The 24,076-nt window shown below is 41.0% G+C and overlaps 1 protein-coding gene across 10 annotated transcripts in view; it reads left to right on the forward strand.

The window, feature by feature from the left end:
* MYO9A (myosin IXA) overlaps positions 1–24,076 on the forward strand; it is a 167,259-nt gene that overhangs the window by 63,449 nt on the left and 79,734 nt on the right. For 9 of the 10 annotated variants that reach the window (XM_069866564.1, XM_069866570.1, XM_069866565.1 and 6 more), the window contains exons 3-9: positions 725–819; positions 4,668–4,730; positions 5,170–5,269; positions 8,043–8,099; positions 11,608–11,705; positions 13,706–13,832; positions 18,530–18,619. In XM_069866564.1, coding sequence (XP_069722665.1) covers positions 725–819; positions 4,668–4,730; positions 5,170–5,269; positions 8,043–8,099; positions 11,608–11,705; positions 13,706–13,832; positions 18,530–18,619 — 630 coding nt within the window. The remainder of the gene's footprint in view (positions 1–724; positions 820–4,667; positions 4,731–5,169; positions 5,270–8,042; positions 8,100–11,607; positions 11,706–13,705; positions 13,833–18,529; positions 18,620–24,076) is intronic. The other variant, XM_069866571.1, reaches the window with a different exon arrangement.

The raw sequence follows: 24,076 nt of genomic DNA on the forward strand, positions 1-24,076 counted from the left end.
TGGGCTGGATTGTTGTTGAAGTGATTTAGGTGCAATTGGAAATAATAGTTTGCAGTGAAGCTGGGCTGCAGTCCTTACACGTTTCCAACAGCTCTTTTGCTCAGGGATTTCTTTTAAATGCAATAAATGACTCTCTGTATTAGATGTCTTGGTAAGGCAGGATTTTAATAAAAGCTTTGCATAATAAAGACTTAAAAGCATTTTGATTTTAGAAAAATAACAGAAGCAAATTGAAATGGCAGTGTCTGAAATGTTGAGAATACTCTGGGTTGTGCTGATGCTCTGTATGACTTTGCCTAACATCTGAGTACCCTTCAAAGCACTTTTCCCCCCTAATTCCATATATAATTAAAAAGCAGCTTCCTCTAGCTCATTAAAATGTAGAATCTTGTTGGAGCAGTGTACTTTTGTATTTATTTAAATGAACAAAGCACAGCCTTAATATAGACTCTAATAACGACAAATATTAAATCTCTCTTGTACAGTTAACACTTTATTTTCAAATGGTGTTTTATCTGCCCTTCATGAATACCAAACTGAAAATGAATACGGTCCCTAGGAGCTCATCGCATTATTTTGTAGACTGTTGCACTAACTTTCACCATATGCTTTTTATTAATTATACACTGGTAGCAAAATCCCCAACTGTTGGTGATGTGCACATAAAGAAGGTAAGGCTGTGGCATTTTGAAGGTAATGATGGCCTCTCTCTCTCTCTTCACAGGCGTTTGGGAATGCAAAAACAGCACACAACAATAACTCAAGTCGCTTTGGCAAATTTATCCAAGTGAATTATCAGGAGACGGGCACCGTGCGGGGGTAAGTGGGAATGAGACTGAAGATGCTGTACCTGCACAGGGAGCCTAAATAGGCTCTTGCAGGGGGTACATGAAAAAGGATACTTTTTTTGGCCAGTATGCTTCCCAAAATGAAGAGAGGGAATCCCTGCCCCCTATTTTTTTAGCATATTTAAATCCCTTGTTATGAAGATGTTGGTGTATCCGAGCACACGTTGAAGTGTGAATACACCTGAACTGGCTGCTAGCCAGCTGAGCTCTCCTTAATCATGGTGTCAACTTTATAATTAAGCTGAAAAGTAACTTCTTCCCCTAGGGCAGCAGTTCCAGCAGGAAAGGGGGACTGTTTTAGCTAGGATGTGTTATGAGGCTGGTGCATAGGGTAGGAGATGGAGGCTGGGGGAGCTGGCTTTGCTTTGTCTCAGAAAGAAGGAGCCAAGTGGGGGGTAATCTCCAGGTGCTGGATGGGTGTTCCAGAGGTGGTGGGACCAGGCTTTGCTTGGTCTCTGTCTAAATTCCCCGTATGCTTCTGTCTCTACCCTGAATGCTTTCTTTAACCCAGCCCTTGACCAGTTAGGACCTCTTTCTTTTCCTGCACACCATTGCAAGGAGATGCTTGTATCCATTGTGGTTCTTCACAATTTATTTCAGCATCTCTTCTGCTCCCCACAACTAGTGGAATGTGTGCCTGTGACTCAAACCTTCCTCCTCCTAGGGAGGGCTGCAGCAGAAATGCTAGCTACTTGGAAGCCTATGGATGAAACCTTCTGGTGGGTTTACCTTTGGCTCTAGGTGATTTACATGGTATCAGGTCATCACAAACTGGCTCAAGCTAGTTCTAAATGAGCAGGGCTGTGTTAACTCTGCTTTCTGTCTCTGTTAATTAACTCAGTTGGACAAACGAAGAGTAGAAGTGGCATTCCACAGGCTGTATAATTTCTGCAGCTCTAAGAGATCTCTTGCTGAGACGTTGTTATTTTAGAGACTTGCTTTTAAAATTTTTTTCCTGGTTTTCCAGCAGAACAGTATCTGCACTAATAGCTCCCATTAATTTTCCAAGTAAGCTTGGGTACTCTGTGTACCTTCCTGCTGTTTTTTCATCCTACATCAAATCTGATTTATATTTTTTATTCTTTAACTCTGATGAACAGTTGTCTTAAAAGGATAAGCATTAATTTTTTTTAATACCTACTGAAATACAGCGTAACAGGAATCCAACAAGTACCTTCACAACATGTTATCTTGGCATGCTGTGTCAGCTCTATGGAAGTGACCTCTTCTATATTTGCCGGATGGGTGCAAGTAACATTGTATTTATACCCTAGGTCATAAAATAAGAGGAGTTGTCCCTCTTCTTTAAAAAATGCACTTTCTTGGACTTTGGTTGCGCAGTGAGAAGTGACTGTGCTTTGCTATAAGCTTGCAGTGCTGCTCCAATGAAAATAAGATGACGCTGTTCCTGGCATATGAGACCACAATGTTTTTCTCATAGTCTTCATCACAAGTATTTATATTTATTTCAAAACTTAGCATAGATTTTAAGCCTAACCTGAGTCAATGAACATCCTTTATTCTGCATGTTATTTGCTTTGTTAATGTAACTGTAATTTGCAGTCTTCAATCAGAGTTTCACTCTGTAGGTTGAAAAAAGCAGTTGGAATTTGTGAATATGTATTCTGTGAATATAATGACCCAAAACCTGCAGTGAATTTAAACTTAAGAGATGTAACAGCCAAGAGATTTAGTAGCAGCCAACCCCACCCCATGAAATGAAGTCTTTGAAGACGTCTTTAAAATTGATGGAGCGTGAGCAGTGGCTGCAGTTAAGCGTGTTCATATAAGGCTTTGTGAATATGTTCTGTCCTGTTCGATGATAAGCGAGTTCTGGAGGAAGGGCTTTGCAACCTGTTCAGTCCTCATAAGATGATCAAAAACCTCAGCATCTGACGTGCTCCATAAAACTGCAGAAGAGCCAGATAGGAGACATTTTAATTAACAGCAACAGTGCACTGTTATAATAGTGAGTCTGAGCAGTGGCGTAGGGCTGTATCTCAAATACCATGCATGGGTGCTTTTAAAGATGTGCTGTGCTTGGGTGCTTTGCATGTTGATGTTAATATATGAAATACGGTCTTAGATTTCAAGTGATGTTAACTTGTGTGCTAAGTGTAAGCTCTGCAGCATGCTTAAATAAGTATTTTGCCCCAAATCATACTCATAGAACTCCTTTTCTTTACTCTTAGAGTTAGATTGGACATAATTGATAGCAGTAAATAAAATCAAAACATTTGAGATGTTTTAAATTCGCTCTCCTTTTCAGTGGCCTGTGACAAGGTGGGGGAGATGCATGTTCTCCTTGGACATGTGTTCATTACGACATTTGCACTATGCAAGGAGTATTTTACCAAAAGAGCATCTTAGAATCATAGAATAACCAGGTTGGAAGAGACCCACCGGATCATCGAGTCCAACCATTCAACAATCTTAGTTGTATCTACAACAAAAATTAAAACAAAAAAAAAAAAAAGAGAAAAATTTTAAAAGTTGGCCCTGATTTTAATAGTGTCTTGAGCCAGATGACCTGAATTATTCTATTAAGGTGATTTTTTGGGGAGCGGGGAGGCAGGGTAGAGGAGAAGGAGGAGTGATGTATGCCTATAATAAGGGAAATCCCAGGGGAAGAGCTGAAATGCCAAGGGTGGTGGAAGGGATCCAGGTTGCCTTAGAGCAGCGTCCCGAGCTGTGGCTCAGAGGTGTGAGTGGGAGCTGGGCCACTCTGGTGCTTTTTTCACTACCTCATCTGTTCAGCGAGCCTGCAGTCAATGGCCTGGCATGGCTTGGAAAGGAAAAATTGGGAATAAACAAGAATAAATCTTTTGGGTGACATCATAAAGATGGGGCTGGATGTGTCGTTTGCTGTAGCCTCTCATAAGAGCTGCTGCAAAAGTTGTCACAAAACCTCTGCAGCACGTCCAAGTGATTTGTTTTACTTTATTTTTAAGGGAAAGCAGGGGAGAATTACTGAAGTGCAAGTAATAAAAGAATCTATCCTCCCACCTGGAGATTATGGTGGAGGAGTGAGTGTAGAGGCACCTCCTTGTCCTACCATGCCCAAGGTTCATTGTGTTTCCTGAGTCATACGTGGCTGCTAGTGTCAGTGCCACGTCACTGGGCATCTGTAGCTGTAAAAGCACAACAAAATTGCCAATTATAATTCCATTTCCCAAATCCCTATCATTACTGGTCAGTATTGTTTGGACGAAAAAACCTGTCGAAGCTTGTTTGATCTCTACAAGCTTGAAAAAAGTATTTAAGATGTAGATTAAACGTTTGTTACGGAGGCTCCGAGAATAAAATGTAAACTCCAATTGAGAGCTTTTGCGGTTGCTTATTTTTTGACCATAGCCACAAGTTAATAACACATTTTTTTGTTGAGGAGTGGCTCTTCTGGAAGAGGGAATTGGGATTTGGGGACCAATTCTGCAGCTAAATCCGATCACGCAGACTTTTGCACCCAGATAGATTTCTTGTGTCTGCAAGCAATTTTATTTTGCTGGCTTTGGATTAAATAGGTATCAGAGATTCTTCATTGCTGTCAACATTTGCTGCTGCGCTCCCTGCCCATAGGCTAACGCATCTGAGATCATGTTTTTCATATCCAAGTTAGTGTTGGCTTTGTATCAAACCGAAAAAACCTCAAAAGCCAAACATAATATTGGGCTTGTTCTGCCTAGGAAGAAATTTATATAACTAAATGAAATAAGGCTGGAACTTTTTCGTATGTACTGAGACTGAAAAGTCCCGGTAAAGCTGTGTTCGTTTAAGTTGAATATTGGGTCAATGAATAACGCTTTTATTTTTTCCTTCCAGAGCTTATGTTGAAAAGTACCTTCTGGAGAAATCCCGGCTGGTCTACCAGGAGCACAACGAACGGTGGGTGCCTTGGTTTTGCTTACAGGATTGGTTTTGACTTCTGTATGTGCTGATAGCCTGGCACAGGTAGCTTAATCCCTGTGTGAGCTGGCAGGAGGGGATCAGGATTTTCACAGCCCTAATCCTGTGCTTCAAGAAGAAATTATGCATTTTGTATTTTGGAAAACCTGGCTATGTTAGCTAGGAATTCTTTAAGTAGATTCTAGGGCAGTGGATGTCCTTGGATGGAAAAGAGAGATCTCATTCTCTGTTATTTGATTCAGTCTTTTACATCACGGCGAAGTGGCTGTGGGCTGTTTATGAACAGTGTTGAGGTCTGAATTTGGAAGGTGGAAAATGAGGTTGTGAGATTTACATGCGCTTCTCTGCTTAATGCCGCTGTTTATTTTGAAGTCTAACATCTTACATCTTTTTTTTTTTTTTTTTCATTTGCCACCAGGAACTACCATGTATTTTATTACCTCCTGGCAGGAGCGAGTGAAGAAGAAAGATCAGCATTTCATCTGAAGCAGCCTGAGGAATATCATTACCTCAACCAGGTGGGAATACTCTGCAGGAATACAATGCACAGTCTTGCCTTTTCTATCACTGATACGCAATGCTAATAAAGTAAACATGGAGCAGTAAAAATGGGTTGTCCTAATGCTTTATAGGCAGCCTCCCATCGTTGGAAATAAATCTACATTGGCCGTCTGAACACCTGATAATATGAAAAAAACAGTGTTTTCAGTTTTTGTCCTCTAGCTTGGATATGTTCAATCTATTGTGGTTTTAATTGTTGAAGGAAGAAACAGTAATCATTTACCTTTTACCTGTGTGAATGTCACTCACTCACTAAGGTCTGTCTGCTGAGGAGGAGAAAAGGGAAAAATGCATAGTATAAATAGCTCTTCAGGGTGTAACGTCTTGCATAAGGTAGTCCTAATCGTGTAGTTTCATGGCTGGCTGTTAGCATGATCCTTTGAATATAACAATATAGTAAACTTAATATAAATATAAACACAGCAACCATTGAAAATGTGTGAATTAAAAGTGAGTGAGGTACTACCAGGGATTGCCTGAACCCACATTTTAAAGAAATCCTACTTACTTCAGGTATTTAAGATGCAGTTGTCCACTGATGCTTTTGAAAAGAGACTTTACAGCTTTTTGCTTACCAAAAAAATTAAAAAGGAAAAAAAAAGGAGTAGGAATATGTGGAAAGGTTAGATTAGTTGTAGTGATATATGGAGTAGTTAGGTTATATGGTGATTTTAACTAACTGCAATTTTCTTGGAGCTGAAACATGATTAGCAATAAAGAGTGGTTTATCCTACAATTTGTACGCACAATGCAACCCAAATAGCCTTTAGTCCTTCTAGAAATATAATGTAACTCCAGAATATGTCTCAATTACCTGGGCTTTTTAAAGATAGTTTTAAAGTAGGCTATGAAAGACAAAATCTATTGTAATATTAACACCCACTCTGAACAGGATCGGGAAATTTGCACAAATGAGTAACATCTTAAGAGCTGAAGGCTTTTCACTTGCTGCCTTTGTGCCTCAGGCGGCGGTTGGAGAACGTGGTGTGAGCTTCACGACCATCTGCGCTGCTGTTTTACAGCGGGAAAGTGCCAAGATTGTTTGGATCGAATGTTTTGCCAGATTCACAGGTTTTGTTGGGCAATCTGATAGTTCTATGTTAGTTGAAAATATTGCCTTTAATTATAGTCCTTCTTTTTTTTTAGTAGCAGTTTAACGTTCAAGGGCATTAATATTTAAAATAAAATAATAAATCCTAGGATTTGTAAAGTGTAGATCTAATAGGAATGTGATAATTTAGGTTGAAACATTTATTTTAATCTAAATTATGATGCTGTGGACAAGTAGGCTGGGGAAAGGATGATGAGGTACGTCCAGCAGAGAAGGGGGAGCAGGCTCTGGGCTTGACTGTGCACAGTTTATGGACAATAGTGACAATCTGAATTTTTAGGGTTTTTAAGTCTCGTAATTTTTAAATTTTTAATAATTAGTATTAATAATTTAATAATTAGAGATGATTAAACACAGATAACTATGAGAAAATGGCTCCTTTAGATGTGTTCAGGGCATTGTTTCATGTTAAGACTTTCTGACAGTGCACCAACAGCTTTCCTGTGCCCTATAAGCAGGGGGGGAAAGGAAAATAAGGAGATGAAAGAGAAAAAGAAGTAGAGAAATAGTGAAAAGAAACTTTGGAAAAATAAAAGGAGAAAGTAATAAAATGACTGCAGAGCATTCATAGTAACTTCTTAAAGGGTCCTAGAGAAATCCCTGCCTTTTTCAAAAGAAAAAGAACAAGCTCAGAAATGAACCTCAGTGCCTCACTAAAAATTACATATTAAAACTGAAAAGCTATAAAATATTGAACCAGTCCCCTTAAGTCAGGCACTGACTCATTCCTTTAGTTAAGTGTCATTTTCTTTCTCACAGGTTCCTCAGTTCACGTTGTGCTATGCAAAACAAATGTGCATTTTGCATTGCAGATGAGAAATAATCTAGTCAGATATTTCAACAAAATGTGCTGTTATTTATCTGCAAGGAGCAGGTTGGAAGAAACGATTTTAATTGTTTTTAAAAGCGAATTTAAGTTATCCTTTGAGTTTGGTTGACTTTCTTGTATCTCATATCAAGGGCAGATGTCCCTGCCCTTCTGTACCCTGCAACTTGCTGAATGTTTTCTGTGCTGGTTATTCACATTTATCCATTTTGAAATTAGTTATTTGCAGGATTGGATCCTTAATTTTATGTTCATCAGGAGCTCTGATGCCATGTGTGTGCCCCTTGGCACTGCTTGCTCACCCATGCATTGACTTCTCTCGACTCCATCTCTGTCCAATTAGGAAAAAAAATACGATTTCCTAAAAAGCTTTCAAGTGCTGCTTTCAGGTTGGTCAGAGAATCACACTTTTGCAGCACTACGTGCGTCTTGAGCCAAGAGTAGAAACAAACTCTGCTCTTCAGTGTGGTTTTCCATCAACAGCTCTTCAGCTTTAGGTAAACCAAAGGTCTCTCCAACCGTGGGGGAAAAAAGTAAAGGTCTTAAAATGCATTAAAACTTAATGCATGTGAGGGTCCTGCTATGTTGAAAACACTGTGTGCGGGAATCAGAGCACCGTGAATGCAAAAGCATTATATATCTTGTCTTAAAAAAATAAAAGTGAGAAATGACTATACAGAACAACAGCCAGCATTTTACTTGTAAAGCTGATGTTGCTGTTCTGGTTAATGAGCAGGTAGTGGGAGTTTTTCTTGGTCTGAACACTACTTAACCTGGTCTGCCTTGCTTTCAGATGACAAAGAAACCCCTCAGAGAGAGCTGGGATGATTATTGCTATGATTCTGAGCCGGTCAGTACGAGTACCCGCGTCTTCTGTGTTGCTGGTGCAGGGCTGCTGCTCACTTGAATTTGTTAGGTGCACCAAGGCATGAGCAGAAAATGAAGCCAAATTAGGTTTAACCTGTTGATTTACCCTTCTGCCTTGCAGTGGTGTCGCTTGTGTATTAGCTTGTGACAATACAAGTACTTATTCCTTTGCTCTTTTTTGGTTCCTTCCATCTGGAAAGCTTTTTCAGCAGTTGGATATGGTCAGCTAGTTTTAGGTAACTACTTTTTCTTTTTATGCTCTTTCTTGATGTAGTACATGATTTATGGAAATTGTGATATTGCAGCAATGTGAAAATGGAAATTCCTTTCTTATAAAAAAGCCAATCAGTCTCTCAAAGCCCTAAGAGATGCATCAGTTGATGATGATTGTAGCAGTGTATCTGCTCTCTACCTTCCAGGGTGGGGGGGAAGACAAACCAAAGCTGTTCCCCCAAAACATCTGTGAGAAAATCAAATTCTTATATTATTTGGAATGCAAAACTAATTCCTTCTGCTAAAATATTTCTGCTGACGTGATTATTCTTTCCAAATGGATTGACCCAAAAAGGGAATGATGAAACTTCACACCCTATCCCTGCCTCTCCTGTGTAAGTGAATTGGAGATAGTGGCTTCAGCTGGTGATGTGCTTTGGGTGTCTGTGTCCTGTGGTGGTCTGTGTTGGTTTTGTCTTGCATGGGGAAGCCTGTTTCAGATCAGCTGCACGTTGTTTCTGCTAATTTTGGAGCACGCTTAATGGTTGCCAAACTCTGGCTGATACGTCTGGAAGAGTAAGAGAATATCTGTGAAGGAGTTGGGTTTCACTCTGGCCGAACGAGCATCTTAACAGCAAGATTTTGGCTGAAAAATCCTTAGGAGGGAAAGGGACTCCAACCTTCCAAGGCTTAAAAATGTCAAATATTGTATAAGCATCCTTAGTAGATTGGCATTCTTAATCCGTCGTCCTCTGTAGAGGTTCTACCAGAGCAGGGAGTGGAGAGTGGATGCTTTTCTGTAAACCTTAATACAGTGTGCTAAGCTGCAAACACCTTAATTGCTCAAGGAGTGGGTTAGGGCAATTTACTGGAGGAATTAAAATCAAAACAAACCCTAGATCTGCCACCTTCTTCTGCAGGGGCCAGTAATGCCCTGCCAGCTCCAGAGCTTGGGACTGACCCACAGCCCTGTTTTGCACAGCAAAGCCACATGTCATTACAGTTTGCAGTTTGTCTGGTATTTTATTTTGCTCAGGGTCGTTTTCTGTGATGCTGATGGTAAGTCACATCTTTGCTCTGGTTGATGATTCAATCTGAAGCATAGCCTGGACCTCTCCTGATAGCCATGGACCCAACCTGCTTCAAATGACCACTTTAAAAAGAAACTATTTATTAAATTGCCTTTAAACTTCCTTGAAAATCCATGGATTGCTTCACTGTGATGATACTAAGCAGGGGACTCACTTTTGCTGGGAAACTAATTGATGACAGAATATTAATGATGAGTTTGGTCTGTGGGCATGGGCTTTGTAACGCTTGTCTGCCCTAATATCAAGGAAACTTTTTTTTTTTTATATAATTACCATTCATTTATCATCCATTAGGAAACAGTATAGAGCTGAAACACTACAGAGAGCATCTGCTTGTAAGCAGATAATTTGAAAAAGGCCTTTCCATCCGGATTAATGAGTTTGGCAATTGTTATGTAAATCGTTAATTAAATTGCCTTTGGCATAGATTGTGCTACTTTTGAGTTGTCTATGGTATTTTGCTGTTGACTCGTGACTTAATTTTGGATGAATGATGCCACAAAATTAAATTGTCTCCTGGAATGTGGAGTGCCCCTTGGTGTCTTTGAACAAAGTTTTTGAAAAGACTAATGTGCAGAACTTGTGGGTATTTTATTGTCCTGCAGACTCCAGATCCCACCGTAGTGAGTGTGAAAACTTCTCCAGGTTCCCTGCGGTGCATGTGTAGTGGCCGTGGAAGTCCGTTGGGCAATGTTTGCGTTTAGGAGGGACAACTTCTTATCCTGATAGTTTATGGTGTAATTAATTGCATTGCTTATGTCTGCTGTTCCTACTGATGGGTAGTGTAGATGTCTTTGTGGCGTTCCACTGGGTAAAAAATACAAATACCGTATGCATCTCTTAAAATGGGTAATTTTCAATTGTCTATTAACAAAGTTAAAAGTGTCACTTTTCTAATGCACATTTCCTAAGAACACACAAGCGTGTTATTGTCTTGTTGAACCCTTCATTCACTGATGCTGTGCATGGTTTTAAATGGTTCTGCTGTTCCACATCTCTAAATCCACATTGTCTGGGCAGTATTAAGTTGTTGTCCCCGAGAACCACTGATAAAACCATTTCCATATTCTCGTCCAGTTGAACTTCTCTAGCTTGTAGTCAAGGGGATCGAGCAGTTGTTCGTGTAGTCTCCTATGTTGCAATAAATATCTTAAGTAAGAATTTTCCCCTATAGAAATACACAATCATAGAATGGTTTGAGTTGGAAGGGACCTTAAAGATCACCCATTCCAACCCTCTTGCCATGAGCAGAGACTCTTTCCACTGGATCAGGGCGCTCAAAGCCCTATCCAGTGAGGTCTGGTCAACACACTGGAGAGAAGAGATGCCATCCAGAGGGACCTAATGATGCTGTAATGATGCTACGGAGTAGGATGAAGAACATCACTGATACATTTGTGAGGTTTTGAATATGGATTGGTGCTGTAAGATACAGAACTGCTATTATAAAATAACTTCATTGTATATATTCCGTATTTATGATTTATTCAATGTTCTGTCAGTGAGTACGAGTGGCTTTTTAAGTAACAGTCATCATCCTGTGACTGCTTGGTACCTGTTTGATGATGTTCACTGCAGTATTCACATAAACCTTTCAGAATTACTTGTGCAAAAGTTTGTGCACACTTGCTCCTGTGGTAAATATGATTTACAGACTGATGACCAAAAGAAACTACGTGGATGCAGCTGCTTAATTAATTGTCACTGCAACTACGGCTATAATTGTTAACTAGCATACCTGGATTAACTTGTAGGAAGTCTCTATATAAATGTTATATATAAAAAAACCCTCTACAACCCAACAACTTTTAAAAAGTGTATATATAAAAATAAAATTTATAGTTGCACATCCTCTTTCTAATATTTAAGGAGACAAATTCTGCCTTGCCACTAATCTTGGTCTTTTATTGTACTTCATGAGTGTTTCTTGCTGTATCTGCTATGGTGCTGTGAAATACCCCTGTCCCTGGACTGGATGTTGGAAATAATTATCCACAGTTATTCCTGATAACATCAGTGGGACCTCCTGGATGTCTCATTTCCCAGTGCCAGATTGAAGAAGTTCTAGTTGCCAAAAAAAGGCATGGAGATCACTAAATGATATTTATGAAGTATTGGCTTGGCCATCTGGACCTGTTCTGATCTTAATTTCTTTCAGTGCGTAATCTCTCTGTTTGAACCCAACAGGACTGCTTTTCCGTGGAAGGGGAGGACTTGAAGCATGACTTTGAGCGGCTGCAACTAGCCATGGAGATGGTGGGGTTTCTTCCCAAGACTCGCAGACAGTGAGTTTACTTTCTGTAGTTCTGAGGATTGTATTTGTTGATATAACCTCCATGGTCAGTGAGATAATTCACCTTGAGCTAAAGTACCTGTTGCGCTCTGCATAACGTGTCAGGCTGGTGAGAAGGAATAACTGGTGAGACACTGGAATGAGGTTGCCCCTAGAAGTTCTGGATGCCCCATGTAGATGCAAGTGTTTAAGGTCGAGTTGGATGGGGCTTTGAGCACCCTGATCCAGGGAAAGATGTTCCTGCCCATGGCAGCCGGTTGGACTGGATGATCTTTACAGATCCTTTCAGACCCAAACTGTTCTATGAATAATGAGACTTGACCATTCATAGAACAAAGGAGTAAACAAAATTTAAAGTTATAACCAAAATATGCTTGTTATTACTGCAGTTAACGATTCTCTTTATGTAAATAGAGCATTGGCAGGAAATCGGCACCTTGAAGTACTTCATTTTCCAGCTGTTCATGAATAGTCATGCCTTGCTCTGCATGTCATGAATCCAGATTCTGGTTTAATCAGAAATCCTGATTATTAGTCCTCCTGATTAATCTTTTGCATACAATTGCGGGTTCTGTAGACTCATCTCCAGCTGGCCTTCTTTCATGAATTCACTGGAAGTGCTGGTTGAAAATCTGGACTTGTTAGTTGGGTTGAATACCACCTTCCACTGACTGTGGGGAATTACATCCTTCATGTTAAGATTGTCTTCAGCCAGACCCACAAAATAAAATAATTCCTCTCGTGTTGATTGTTGGCCTGAAAGCCTTGGGTAGGTTTGAATGAATTTGAAAAATGTGTTACTATGGTTAATAACAGGCACAGAAAAAATCTCCTCAAAGTGAGCATGATTTTGACATTATGCATATTGCTGAGAAGCACATCAGTAGCTGGAACACAGTGAGAAACCTTGTGCTTTTTTGAGTTCAAACAGTAATTTAATGAACGTGGTTCCTTTCTGTCTGAAATCCTGGAGACTTACAGGGAACAGAGAATTACTGCGTTGTATTAATGGCACCTGAAACATTATTAATCACCTTGGGTCACTAACATTTAAGATGTCAACATTCAAATAAGGTTTTTTTTTCCAGCTGGGTGGATCTCCTACTGCTCTTTTAAGCACCATTTTGCTTGCTTTTAAACACATATCAGAGCCAGCCGTTAAAAGCCTTTAGCTGTAAATACTGCCCTGCCCTCTGCTCCAACAAGTTTTCACTCAGCTGAGAATCTTTTTCATAAGCTCCTCCTTTAATCCCTCACTTGTAACAAATCAATTATGAAATTAAGACTGCTTTTCTTCCATCTGTTCCACGCACACGGACAATAAAGTCCGTTTAAGTCAGCCGTGACTCAGTAATCTCAGAATTCATTTTCTAGAGATGTGAATTTTATTTTTTTTTAAATGGAGTGAGGATATCGGTTAAAAATGATCAAATGAAAACAAAAAGGGCTGGATACATGGATAATATCTTTTCGCTGTTGCAGTTTGCTTATATACTACAAAAACATTCATGGTTTTTTTTTTTGTATAGGCTTTGTCCCTGGGGATAGATCTGAGAAGGTGATAAATATATGTGCCAGGGGACTAGGAAGGATCACCAGTGTTGCTGAGTCCAGTCTCCCCTTAAGTTAGGCAGTTGCACAGTAGGTATTTAATCTAGATATCTAGATTACTCAAGGTGATTACCTAGATTACCTAGATTACTGTAGGGTGCCATTTTATAACCATGGGTGCGGTATTATTCAAGAAAGCCGTACCAATGCAAGTTTGGTACTTGACTAAGTGAAAATACCTGTCACATGAGGCTTTTGGATGCTTCATCTGAGCATCATTTTTGAGAAAATATGGAAATTTGAGACATAAACTGCCTTGTATTGAAAATTAGAGGAACAAGTGAAGTACAAAGTTGGCACTTGGATGTTTGGGGACGTGGTTTGCTTTTTCATCAGCTTTATTAAAAAAGGACTGAGTGAAAAAAATTCTCTTTTCTTTAGGATTTTCTCTCTCTTGTCGGCGATACTGCATCTGGGTAACATCCGTTACAAAAAGAAGACTTACCGGGATGACTCCATTGATATTTGTAACCCTGAAATACTGCCTATTGTGTCAGACCTGCTGGAGGTAAACCTTCGCTTTCCATCCTGTGACATTCACACCTAATGAGCTGCCTCTGCTTTATAACAGAATTTGTTCCCAGTTTCACTGAAGGGTAACTTCCCTTACGTTACCCTTACGGGCTGTTCAGGTTTGCCAATGAAAAGTTATCAAGAGCTTTATTGAGGTTTCTAATGGTAGGGTTTTTTGCCCCTAATCTTCAGCTTTAGGTTTAATAGAAATAATAGCTTCAGGTTTAATAGGTCTCTGTGGTGAGGCCTTACAGCAGCTTCCAGCTAAAAGGGGCTTCAGGAAAGCTGGGGAGGGGCTCTGGATCAGGGAGTGCAGGGACAGGATGAGGGGAAATGATTTTAAGCTGAAAGAGGGGAGATGGAGGTGAGATCTTAGGAAGAAATGTTTTCCTGCAAAGGTGGGGAGGCCCTGGCCCAGGTTGCCCAGAGCAGTGGTGGCTGCCCCATCCCTGGAGGGGTTCAAGGCCAGGCTGGATGGGGCTTGGAGCAACCTAATCGAGTGGGAGGTGTCCCTGCCCATGGCAGGGGGTTGGAACTGGATGATCTTTAAGGTCCCTTCCAATCCAAACCATTCTATGATTCTATGGGTTTGATTTTTCTTAGATACCAACAACCCTGTCCAATATGGCTTTGGTTTATTAAAACATTCAGAGCAGCATTTGTTGAAAAAGCAAACTGCTATATAGGATTTTGGCCAGACTCTGAAGATCATTGTTTCATTTTCAGTAAGACCCTGATTCCCCACGCACCATCTCCCCCACTCTTCCCCCCCCCTTTTTTTTTTATTCCCCAGAATAGGCATAGTGTTTGGATTACATGAGGCTTTTGGCAGGTTTTTCACAGCCTTTGTTTAAACTTTGCTGAAATACCATGCTGCATTTCAAAACTGCCTGATGGATCGAGCGGTCATAGAGTCCTGTGCAGGCATTGGAAATATCACGGATCCTCTATAGAAATCAGAGAGGATTGTGTAGAACCGAGGAAAACGTGTTTCTGGGGAAAAGCCTGTAAAGCCTCATTTGTGGCTTTTTAACAAATGCAATCAATTAGAAATAATTAAGTGTCAGTTGACCTTAGGAGAGACTTTTTTTTTTAAAGCAGAGCATAAACATTCTATTTGTGTACATTTTCTGATACTGAAGTTATTTCCTTGGGTGGTGCATTGAGCAAGGAAGGCAAGTTCCTTCTCCACTCTACGGAGCAGTTTTATATTCAGTTTTTAGGCTTAGGTAACCAGCCTCAATGCAAATGAAGGTAAAGATAACTTATCAGGTGTCCTAAGCTAGTTTTCCCTGATCTCTTTTTGTATAGATGATGTTAGCTCGTGGAGCCAGTGTCTATGTCTATGGGAGATTTATGTGCTCAAGTTCTTTTTCTACTAAAAAATTGTCTTCAGCTTCCCAGAGGGATCCCACAGATGAGATAAACGTCTTGAAAAGTAATTTGGGAGCAGAAGGGAGGTGAAGATTACAAGGCAGCCAGTGCTTGCATCCAGCTTTTTCTTCTGGATTGATTTTCTGCACGGAGTTTTGGGGGTCACAGAATCACAGAATGGCTTAGGTTGGAAGGGATCTCCAAAGATCCAGTCCCTAGTCCAACCAAGATCTCCTAGTCCAACCCCCCTGCAAAGAGCAGGGATATCTAATGTTCATCGATTAGGGAGCTCTGAGCCAGAACTGAAGACAGATATTTTTATGGGTGTTTTAAAGGATGTCTGAAGTAAAGGTTCAGATGTTTTTCAGGAAAAACTGATAGCAATCTGAATGTATTTTCTGTTACTCTACACCAAGCAACTTCTGAACGAGGACTCAGCACTGTAATCCCTTTCTCAAATATAGAAGGAGAGACAAAATGTGATGTTTTCTTTCTCTCAACTTGGAAATGGTTAATTTTCCTTCAGCTGCTATAACATAATACCCTAGCATTACTGGAGAAGCAATCTCTGCCTGCCTTGGCTCCAGCCCAGCCCTTGCAGGAGCCTGCCAGCTGTCTGCTTCCCGCCACGCTCCCCTGATGTTTATAGCCATGGCCGGTCATCCTTTGCTGGGTTTTAGAGCTCTCGTCATCAAGCCCTCTCAGCATTGGTTTGACTTACATGCGGCAGTGTAGTCTTGAATCTGTATTTTGTCCCTGTAATTAAGATATAAACTCCTATGGGCTCTGAAGCTCTTAAGAGGGAGACCAGGACTTGCCCTTTAGCACCAGGAAGCAAAAAATCCATGAAGTGTAACTTAGAAATGTATTTCCCAGGGCACATAACAACTAAAGAAATTGGGTTTTCTTCTTTGCAAGTCTGCTAGGATGGTTTTGTCTTTATTTTAGTATATAAAGATTATACGAGGAGGAAGAGTAAGATGTACACAATGGGGCAGCTGCACGTATCTCCGTGCACCAGGTATCCTTAGTCTTTGGCGTGTATGGAGTTTATCTTTAGAAAATTCCCGTGGCTCCTCGTTGGCATCACAAGTCAGCTGCCTTCAAGCTGTGACCTTAAATGAAAATTAGGATAATTTGGCTGTACCTGTGACGTTGGCTCTCAGAGATCATGAAGGAGTCAAGGTCAAACTCCAGTGGGTGCTAATTGCAGGGAGAGACATGGGGAGCACATTCGCATCCTTGACAAGTATGTTTTTGTATGAGAAGATGGTTCGGACCCTTTGGGTCAGCTCATAGCAGGTCTGGAGATGAAGGATGCACATCTGCAGGTCTCATCCATCAGGAGAGCAGAGGGAAAAGGAAGCCAGAGTGAATGTTGGATGGGGATGGCAAGAGATGGAGCGAGTAGTTGTTTGAAGCATATAAAATCCTTGTGTTTGCCGATAAATCTGGGACTGGGAAGCATTTGGACTGGTTAGGAATATTGCATTGGACTGTTTTGATTAGTAACCATCTGATCCCTCTGTGCCTTGTCGCCTTGGATAATTAAAAAAAGCCAGTGTGCTGGCTGCGGGTTTGCAGCATCCCTGAAGTGGGATAACGGATGGTGTCAAACACACTTCTGTTCCAAGCTGTGTGGTAGAGGGAGGGCAGACGATGTTCCTGCACTCACAAGCTGTGGAAAGAGTGCCTGTGTTTTGCCTGTAGAGCTGAAATTAAAAAAAAAGAAAAAAATACCATGTTGGTGAATGTAGAGGAATAGAAAACAAATGTGAAGACTTGCTGTGGATTTCCAGGTGAACCAGAAGTGTGGGTTTTTTTTACATTTAGTTTTGAAAGGCCAAATGAGATCTTAATTACCAATGGCTCTATGATATCGCTGAGGACAAAGGAAATGAAACTCGAGGAGCTGACGTTTGGTTTCCAGTGACGTGGGGCTTGCTGGTGGGTGAAGCTCATACACAAGTGACTTGATGTTTTCTGCTTTCCACACCACAGCAACGAGTTCTTATTCATGGAAGTTGCAGGGAAAGTCACCTAGATAAAAATGTGCTGGAGTTTGTCACAGGAGTCTCCCTGATAGTACTTTTGGTAGAAAGAAGTAGTTTTCCATGCAGGACAGCATCGTTATTGCAGTGGTTTGTGAGGTTTCTTAGGTTCAGCTGGCTTGTTTGCATTGCTCTTCATGCTAATTACTAGGTTAAACCTGTAAGTCAAAGTACAGAAACCACTAAGTTTCCCATCATCAATGTCATTATAAATGGTTTAACTGGGATTAAAATACAGCCTTGGATCGTTTCAGAGACTTGGATGATGTGGTGGTTCTACTCTTCAGTAGAGTAGATTCTCAACAGATCTGGGTGGAGTCATTCAGTTGGGATAGGCAGTTTCTGTAGAGTCTGTCCATAGCTGCTAACTCTGGGCTCAGAGATTTTCACTGGGGCTACCAGTTTCTTTTGTGACACTAACATATAGCAAAGAGCAGTGACTCAAAGCATTTAGATCTGATACGGTAGAGAGGACGCGCTTCTGAATTTATCCAGAGGATATGAAAATAGGAGTGACTTGAATCTGGTTGGGAAGGAGGCTTTCTTCTAGCAATTTGTGGCAGGTACCATTTAATTTGCCAACACCATTTTCCTGTTTGCTGAAGTGTCTTTGTTGGCACAACTGATTTTTCTTCTGCAAACTGGTTTCTGTTACAGCTGGTTAGAGATTGTCACCTGACTGGGAGCTGGCAGCTTCAAGGAGCAGCTATCAGGGGCAAATAACAGAGTAAATATCAGGTTCTTTTAAAATGGTTTCTTCCTCCTAATTCCCACTGCTCCCTGACAAAACACCCACCCCCCCTTCACTTGTGTGTCTTTTAAACTGGTGACATTGTTTTGCTTGTGTATAGAGTAACTTGTATGATGTCATCTTGATACAACACCAGAAAGTTGGCTTATTTTGCTTGTAAAAAGTGTGGAAGGGAGGAGCTGCACGAGGAATGAAGGATACCGGTGGGAAATGGCTAGAAATGTGATGACTGAATGCAGAAAATCAGGTTCCCTTAAATACTGTGGTGTCTGGTTTCTGATGCTGGATTTATGTGCTGGGTTGTCTCTTCCCCATGTCTAGCTTGTTCTTATGCATCAAACATTAACTCTACAAGGGCTGTCAAAAGTGGTTTTTTAATCTAAAAAATATAAATGTGTAAATTTAAAACATCTAAAAAATGAATTTATGAAATGTTCAATGTTCTAGATGTAAAACTTTTTAAATTTTTTAAATGTATTTGTAGAGTAATTATTAACATCAATATTTTTGGTTTAGGTAAAAGAAGAGATGCTATTTGAGGCCCTGGTTACCAGAAAGACCGTGACAGTAGGAGAGAAGCTCATCTTGCCGTACAAACTAGCAGAGGTCTGTACATGGTGTTTATTATTAAAAGGGAAACTCTCAGAATGGTTTTGAATGCTTTGAAATGAGTCTGAAATGTATACTTAGCTGTGGTAGTTTCAGATTTTGTATATTTATGTAAAAATAGGTAGATGTTGGTGAAGCTAATGTGTATGAATCTAGAAAACGACTGACTCTCTCTTCTACGCTGTTCTTGGAAAGCAGGTTTCCACATTATTCCATGATAGTCTTTTAAAGCTTTTAATGATTTCCAGTTGTGTAAGTATTCTCCAAAGCAGGATTGCATGTTGCTGAGTGTACATGATACAAGCAGTTTTTCTTCAACTGTAGCACCGATTCATCCCACAGCAGAGTGGGGACTTCATACCTCCAGGAAATTTTTGGTAGGGTCATAAGTGCCTGTGTAAGTCATGGCTCTTGTATGGGAAGAGCCAGGGATCCTCTGTTGGAGATTCCTGTTATGTTTTCTTCATACCTCTCGCAACCTGGGTCCTCCCGTGATGCTTTGGAGCTGCTACAACTCCATCAACTGCTCTCAAACCTGAATGTAGTCTGTGTCGCTGCTAACCACGGGAATGGCAGTGCTTGAAGTGTTCCTCTTCTCCGGTATGGTCTGTTTCAGGTTTACAATGTCAGCAGACACGTGGGGGTTTCTAAATATGTGGTTTCCAGGGATTTTGAATTCTATTCAGTACCTGGTAAACAGAAATACATCTGTTTTCTTCTTGTATTCTGCTCCAGAGGTGCTGAGGGGCATGGTTTAATATTTGATAGGAATGGTTGGACTCAATGATCTGATGGGTCTTTTCCAACCTGGTGATTCTGTGATTCTATGAAAGTAGGTAAGCCCTATTCCACTGCAATACCTGTTTTGGTTGTTTCTGCGTCTGATGTTCTTATATCCCCCCCAGTTCAAGAATGTTGAGCATGGCATCACACCGTGTTCAGTCCCTTGGTTCCCTCTTGTTGACATATGGTTGTATGAGAATTTGCAACATCTTGAGTAACGTCTCTGAGAGTGATCTGTTGTGTCGCAAATAAGCAAGCACAGGATGTGTTGTCAGTAAGGTCAGCTATAGATATTTTAATTCCTTTTTTTCCAGAAAGAAAAAAGTCCTTTCTCCCCTTTTGCGACTGTGTGTTTAAGCTCAGTAACTGTTTCGGAGCTTTAATCTCTAACAGTTAAGTGTTACCTTTGTGTAAGTCTTGACTGTCTCATAACAACTGGCACACAAGCCTGTACTGCATCTTTGCGATCGAGGTATAATGGATGTGCTATTTGTATTTTTTCTTACGTCTTTGGCACAGAATTAAGAAATTACTAGCAAGCTTTAAAATGTAACTATAACCACCCGCCTGCTGGAGATCACTTCCCAACAGCTGTGATGATAGAATAATGTGCAGCAACTTCAGCCACGTTGCTGCAAAACTTGGCAGGTTGGATTAAACTGTTTCTCATAAGATTTTAACCTAGGCCACAAGGTTTTGTATTGAAACAGTTTGAAACAGCCTTCCTGAGGTGTTCCTCCTGCTGAAGTTAAGGAGCCCCTCTCTACTGCCTAGAACGCCTGAGCATGAATTTCTCAAGTGCTTTCCAAAATGCTTTTGGTGATTTCTCTGCTCATGAATCATGTATTCACTGACAAAGGTTTGTCACCAGTATCTAGTAAAAGATATGAAAGATCAGGGTGTGGTGATTGGCAGGGACTGTGGAGGAAGAGAGGGGAGCAGGAGGCTCTGGTAGGAAAGGTTGATGTAATCTCCGTGACAAAATCATTCTGTAAGGAGCTGTGAATTGTGTTAAGAGCAGACAGGCACCGCCTGTCACTGTCCTTACAACATTAACATCCCTACTACTAGATTTTATCTCTGGCAGCAAATTCACCACTGACTTGCCTGTTACATTTATGAGCGGGTTTTGAGGAGCTTTAACTGGAACCTCACCACCATAAGAGGTCTTTTCCTGGTCTTCCTCTGGCTTGCCTAGTAGGAAAGGTGACTTAAATTCTGATGCATCTGAATTGGGGAAAAAAGAGCAGGATTCATTTGACCTTTTGGGACTTCACTGAGAGTACCGATATTCAATAATCACACTCATGACTAATTAGACTATGGCACTGTTGGGAACCAGTGGGCTCGTTGTTCTTCTTGTGTGTCTTACAAAAGAGCATTGTAGTTGGCTAAAATGGATGAAGTGATTGAGGTTTTGAGGAAATTCAGACACTACTGTCCCACTGTGACTCCTAAAATGACCATCTTTCCTCATAAAGCAATGATGCAGCCGCTTTGTTTTCCAGATGTTAAAAATGCTTGCTGTTTTTTTGCATTGCTTGTTGATTCACTGAAAGCTTCTGTGGAATATGTCTGGAAAAGACTGTACTGCAGTCGCTCTCAAAAAGGATCGTAAAATTGGAATTTTGGCTTTTTTACATGATCAAGAGGAGCAGCTTGGATCTACCAAGAGCTGTTCAAGGTTTTGAACAGAAAAAAAACCCCAAAAAAAAGGAATTCCAAGAAGTTTTATTTGGTTCTGAAACCTGTTGTTTGAACTGTGAGTGGAAATAGGAAATTATTGGGCTGTGCAAGTGAAGTAGGAGTAAGTAGCGTTGGGTTTCTACCTACAACCTCATTCACAATAGTGAGGGAGTTTGTTCTTGGGAAGGTTGTGTCTCCTGATGGAGTCACTGGCTCTGTAGTTAAGGCACCTATAGACCTGAGTTTCTCTGTTGTCATCTGTCTGTTTATGAATTTTGGGTTATTAGCATGGAGTTAGAAGTATGGAGCTTTAATCGGAAATAAACCTTCTTATGTAAAAAGTCTTGAGATCTTAGGTCCTATGTGGGTTCTTGAGCTTTGATGAGGTTCCTACATGCATCTACTCCGTACCACAGACACACACATACTGAGTATGGGCAGTTGGACTTGCCTGTAGGGGTTCAGGCTTTGTTTAACTTTGCGTTCTGCACAGGGGCTGATATTTGCTGATCCCTTTCATCAAACTGTGTTGGAGTACACGTGGGTGACAACTTAACATAGAAATACTTTCCATGAAATGGCTAATGCTAATGTGATCGTTCTGTGATTACGGTCTGGCTGCTGTGAGGTCTGTAACCTCAGGGTCTTGCTGTGACAATTGTTGCCCTCTGTTAGTAGTCCTGAACGGGCAGAGGAGACACAGGTGGCCTGGAGTAATCCATTCCTTCAGAGGTTTGGGGGCATCAGAGCTGAGATTGGACTTGATTATATAAAGTCAAGCCTTTTCTCTTTGGTTTTTCTGAGCTGTAACCCCACAAGCACATGGAGGGGATGCCTTTGTTGGATTTGCAGTGATGCTGCATTCCTCTCTGTCTGCATGCTTGCTCGCTGCCTTGTTATTGTGCACTGATGAGAAACACTGTCCTGTGGTTTGGGGCTTTTTGAAACTGTGGTTTGAGTGCTTGGCAACTCCTTATTTGAAACATTGTCCTTTGTGACAGTTACAAATGTATATCTGATGCTTCCTGCATTTCTTCTGTTCATCTTTGCAGTGATTTGTGTAAAACTAGATACTGTATTCTGGCAGATATCAATGCTTGGGTAAAACGTGTTGCAAAAAGTCTTTGAGTAGGATTTGTAGGGACGACTTGCAGCTGGACGCTCCAGTGGCCTGAAGCCTACAGTGCTGAAGATGGCAGCTGCAATTAGCAACTCTTCTCTACATTTATTCATATTGTACTTCTTTACTTGCCGCTTTTCTTGATGGCTTTGCCCCCACGGGTTGCTTTGGGCTTTGCCCCCATGGGTAGTGTGTTATTTTTACATTAGGCAGAAATGTTGGCGTTGTCAGTTTGGTGTTTCTTCTAATAAGTCAAGACATTTTGAGTCTTGCCTGTATACAACTGTTCTGCTGGGTAATTTGATGGATCTAAGTCAAATTAATGGGTTAAAATGTTATACTGAAGTATAGCAAGAAGGTAGGGCTCCAACAAAGAGAAGCATTGCCTCGTGTGTGCCAGCAGTTGCCAGCGCTGTCATCTTCAGTTGAGTAAGTTCTTCCCAGCATGTGTGGGTTTAGTTTTACTCTTTCACCCCGGAGGTACAAAATGTGTGATAGCAGCCCCTGCTGGAGCAGAGCTGTAGCCAGAAGATGGTGTTGTGAACTGAGCTCCCGTTTCAAGGTGTGATCTGTTGTTTTTTGGCTTGTAGTCAGCGCCTGTCCTCAAGGTATTAGAAGTATTATGGAGTGTGTTGGTTCTTCAGGAAGACCCTGCAAAGTGTCATATGCAATAATTTTTTTCTGATAATCTAGTAAATTGAGGTGCGTTGTTGAGATGTTGTGTTGTTAAGATGTTGCGTCTGACCTTGGTATCAACGTTCGGGTATGGCCCCATGTTGTTTGAGCTACTGGTATTTCAAAACTTAGAGAGACAGTCAAGGAGAGACCTAGTTTTGAAGGCGGAAATAAACTCTGCTTTGTAATTGCAACCTGCCTTTGCTGTGGCACTGATAGCAAGCATGAGCTTGATTGTAGACCCCGTGTGCCTGCAGCCCTGCGGGGAGAAGCTGCCTGTCCACTCTTGGTCTGCGTCTCCAGTGGTTGTTGAAATTTAAATGAGCAAGGACGCTACATCCATAAATAATGCTTATAGTTATGCCTGGCAGCTGCTGCTTATCTTCAGAGGCGCGCTGGCTTGCCTGCCGCAGAGCTGCCTCCTGGAACCATTCATTTTTCCTTTTATAGTAGCTGGATGGTATTTTAATGCAGCGTTTGAGATGACTGCATAATTAAGTCTAGCGCTAAGGTTTAGAAGCTTTACGCCATAGATAAACTTAAGAAAAAGGCTGCACAGACCTGAAAGGCGGTGGTTGTGTTCAGGGTCTAGGTTCGTCATCCAAAACATCTGCTGGTGTCTTTATCAGGAGCAAAAAGCTGAATCAATGAAGCTAGCAGTAGTTAATGAATTTCCAGAGAAATCATAGTGGATTGGTGCAGGGTAAGGGCAATGCTTGGTAACAGCGAGCTGGCCAAATCCACTTCATTTGGCAAATAACCCGCAGTAGTGCGGACCCCTGGAAAAGAGAAGATTTGACTATGGGAGCCAACAGAGAGTCATCGATGGTACTTGGAATGGTTAGAGTGTTTTGATTCAGGTCTGTCTTGAATGTTGAGCATCTCTCTGCAGCCACATTCTTCTTCTTCCTAATAAGGTAAAACACAACACGCACATTGATGAAATAAGGAAAAGTGGGATTTTAATTGTAGCAGAACAGTAATGCACGCTGAGGCTTGCTGTTGTCCATTCCAACTGCCCCTCAATTCCAGACCCTGGGCATTCTTTTCTCATATTATTATGTATGTTTTTGCAGTTCTCCTGCTGAGGTAGGAAAATTTCATAAGCCACAATTCAGGCATTTAAAAGAAAAAAAGCAGGTGTGCTAAATATTAAGCAGTTTGACTGATGTTTGGTAGGAAAGGTGCAG

The sequence above is a fragment of the Phaenicophaeus curvirostris genome, chromosome 12, assembly GCF_032191515.1.
Source record: "Phaenicophaeus curvirostris isolate KB17595 chromosome 12, BPBGC_Pcur_1.0, whole genome shotgun sequence".
Classification (NCBI taxonomy): Eukaryota; Metazoa; Chordata; class Aves; order Cuculiformes; family Cuculidae; genus Phaenicophaeus; species Phaenicophaeus curvirostris.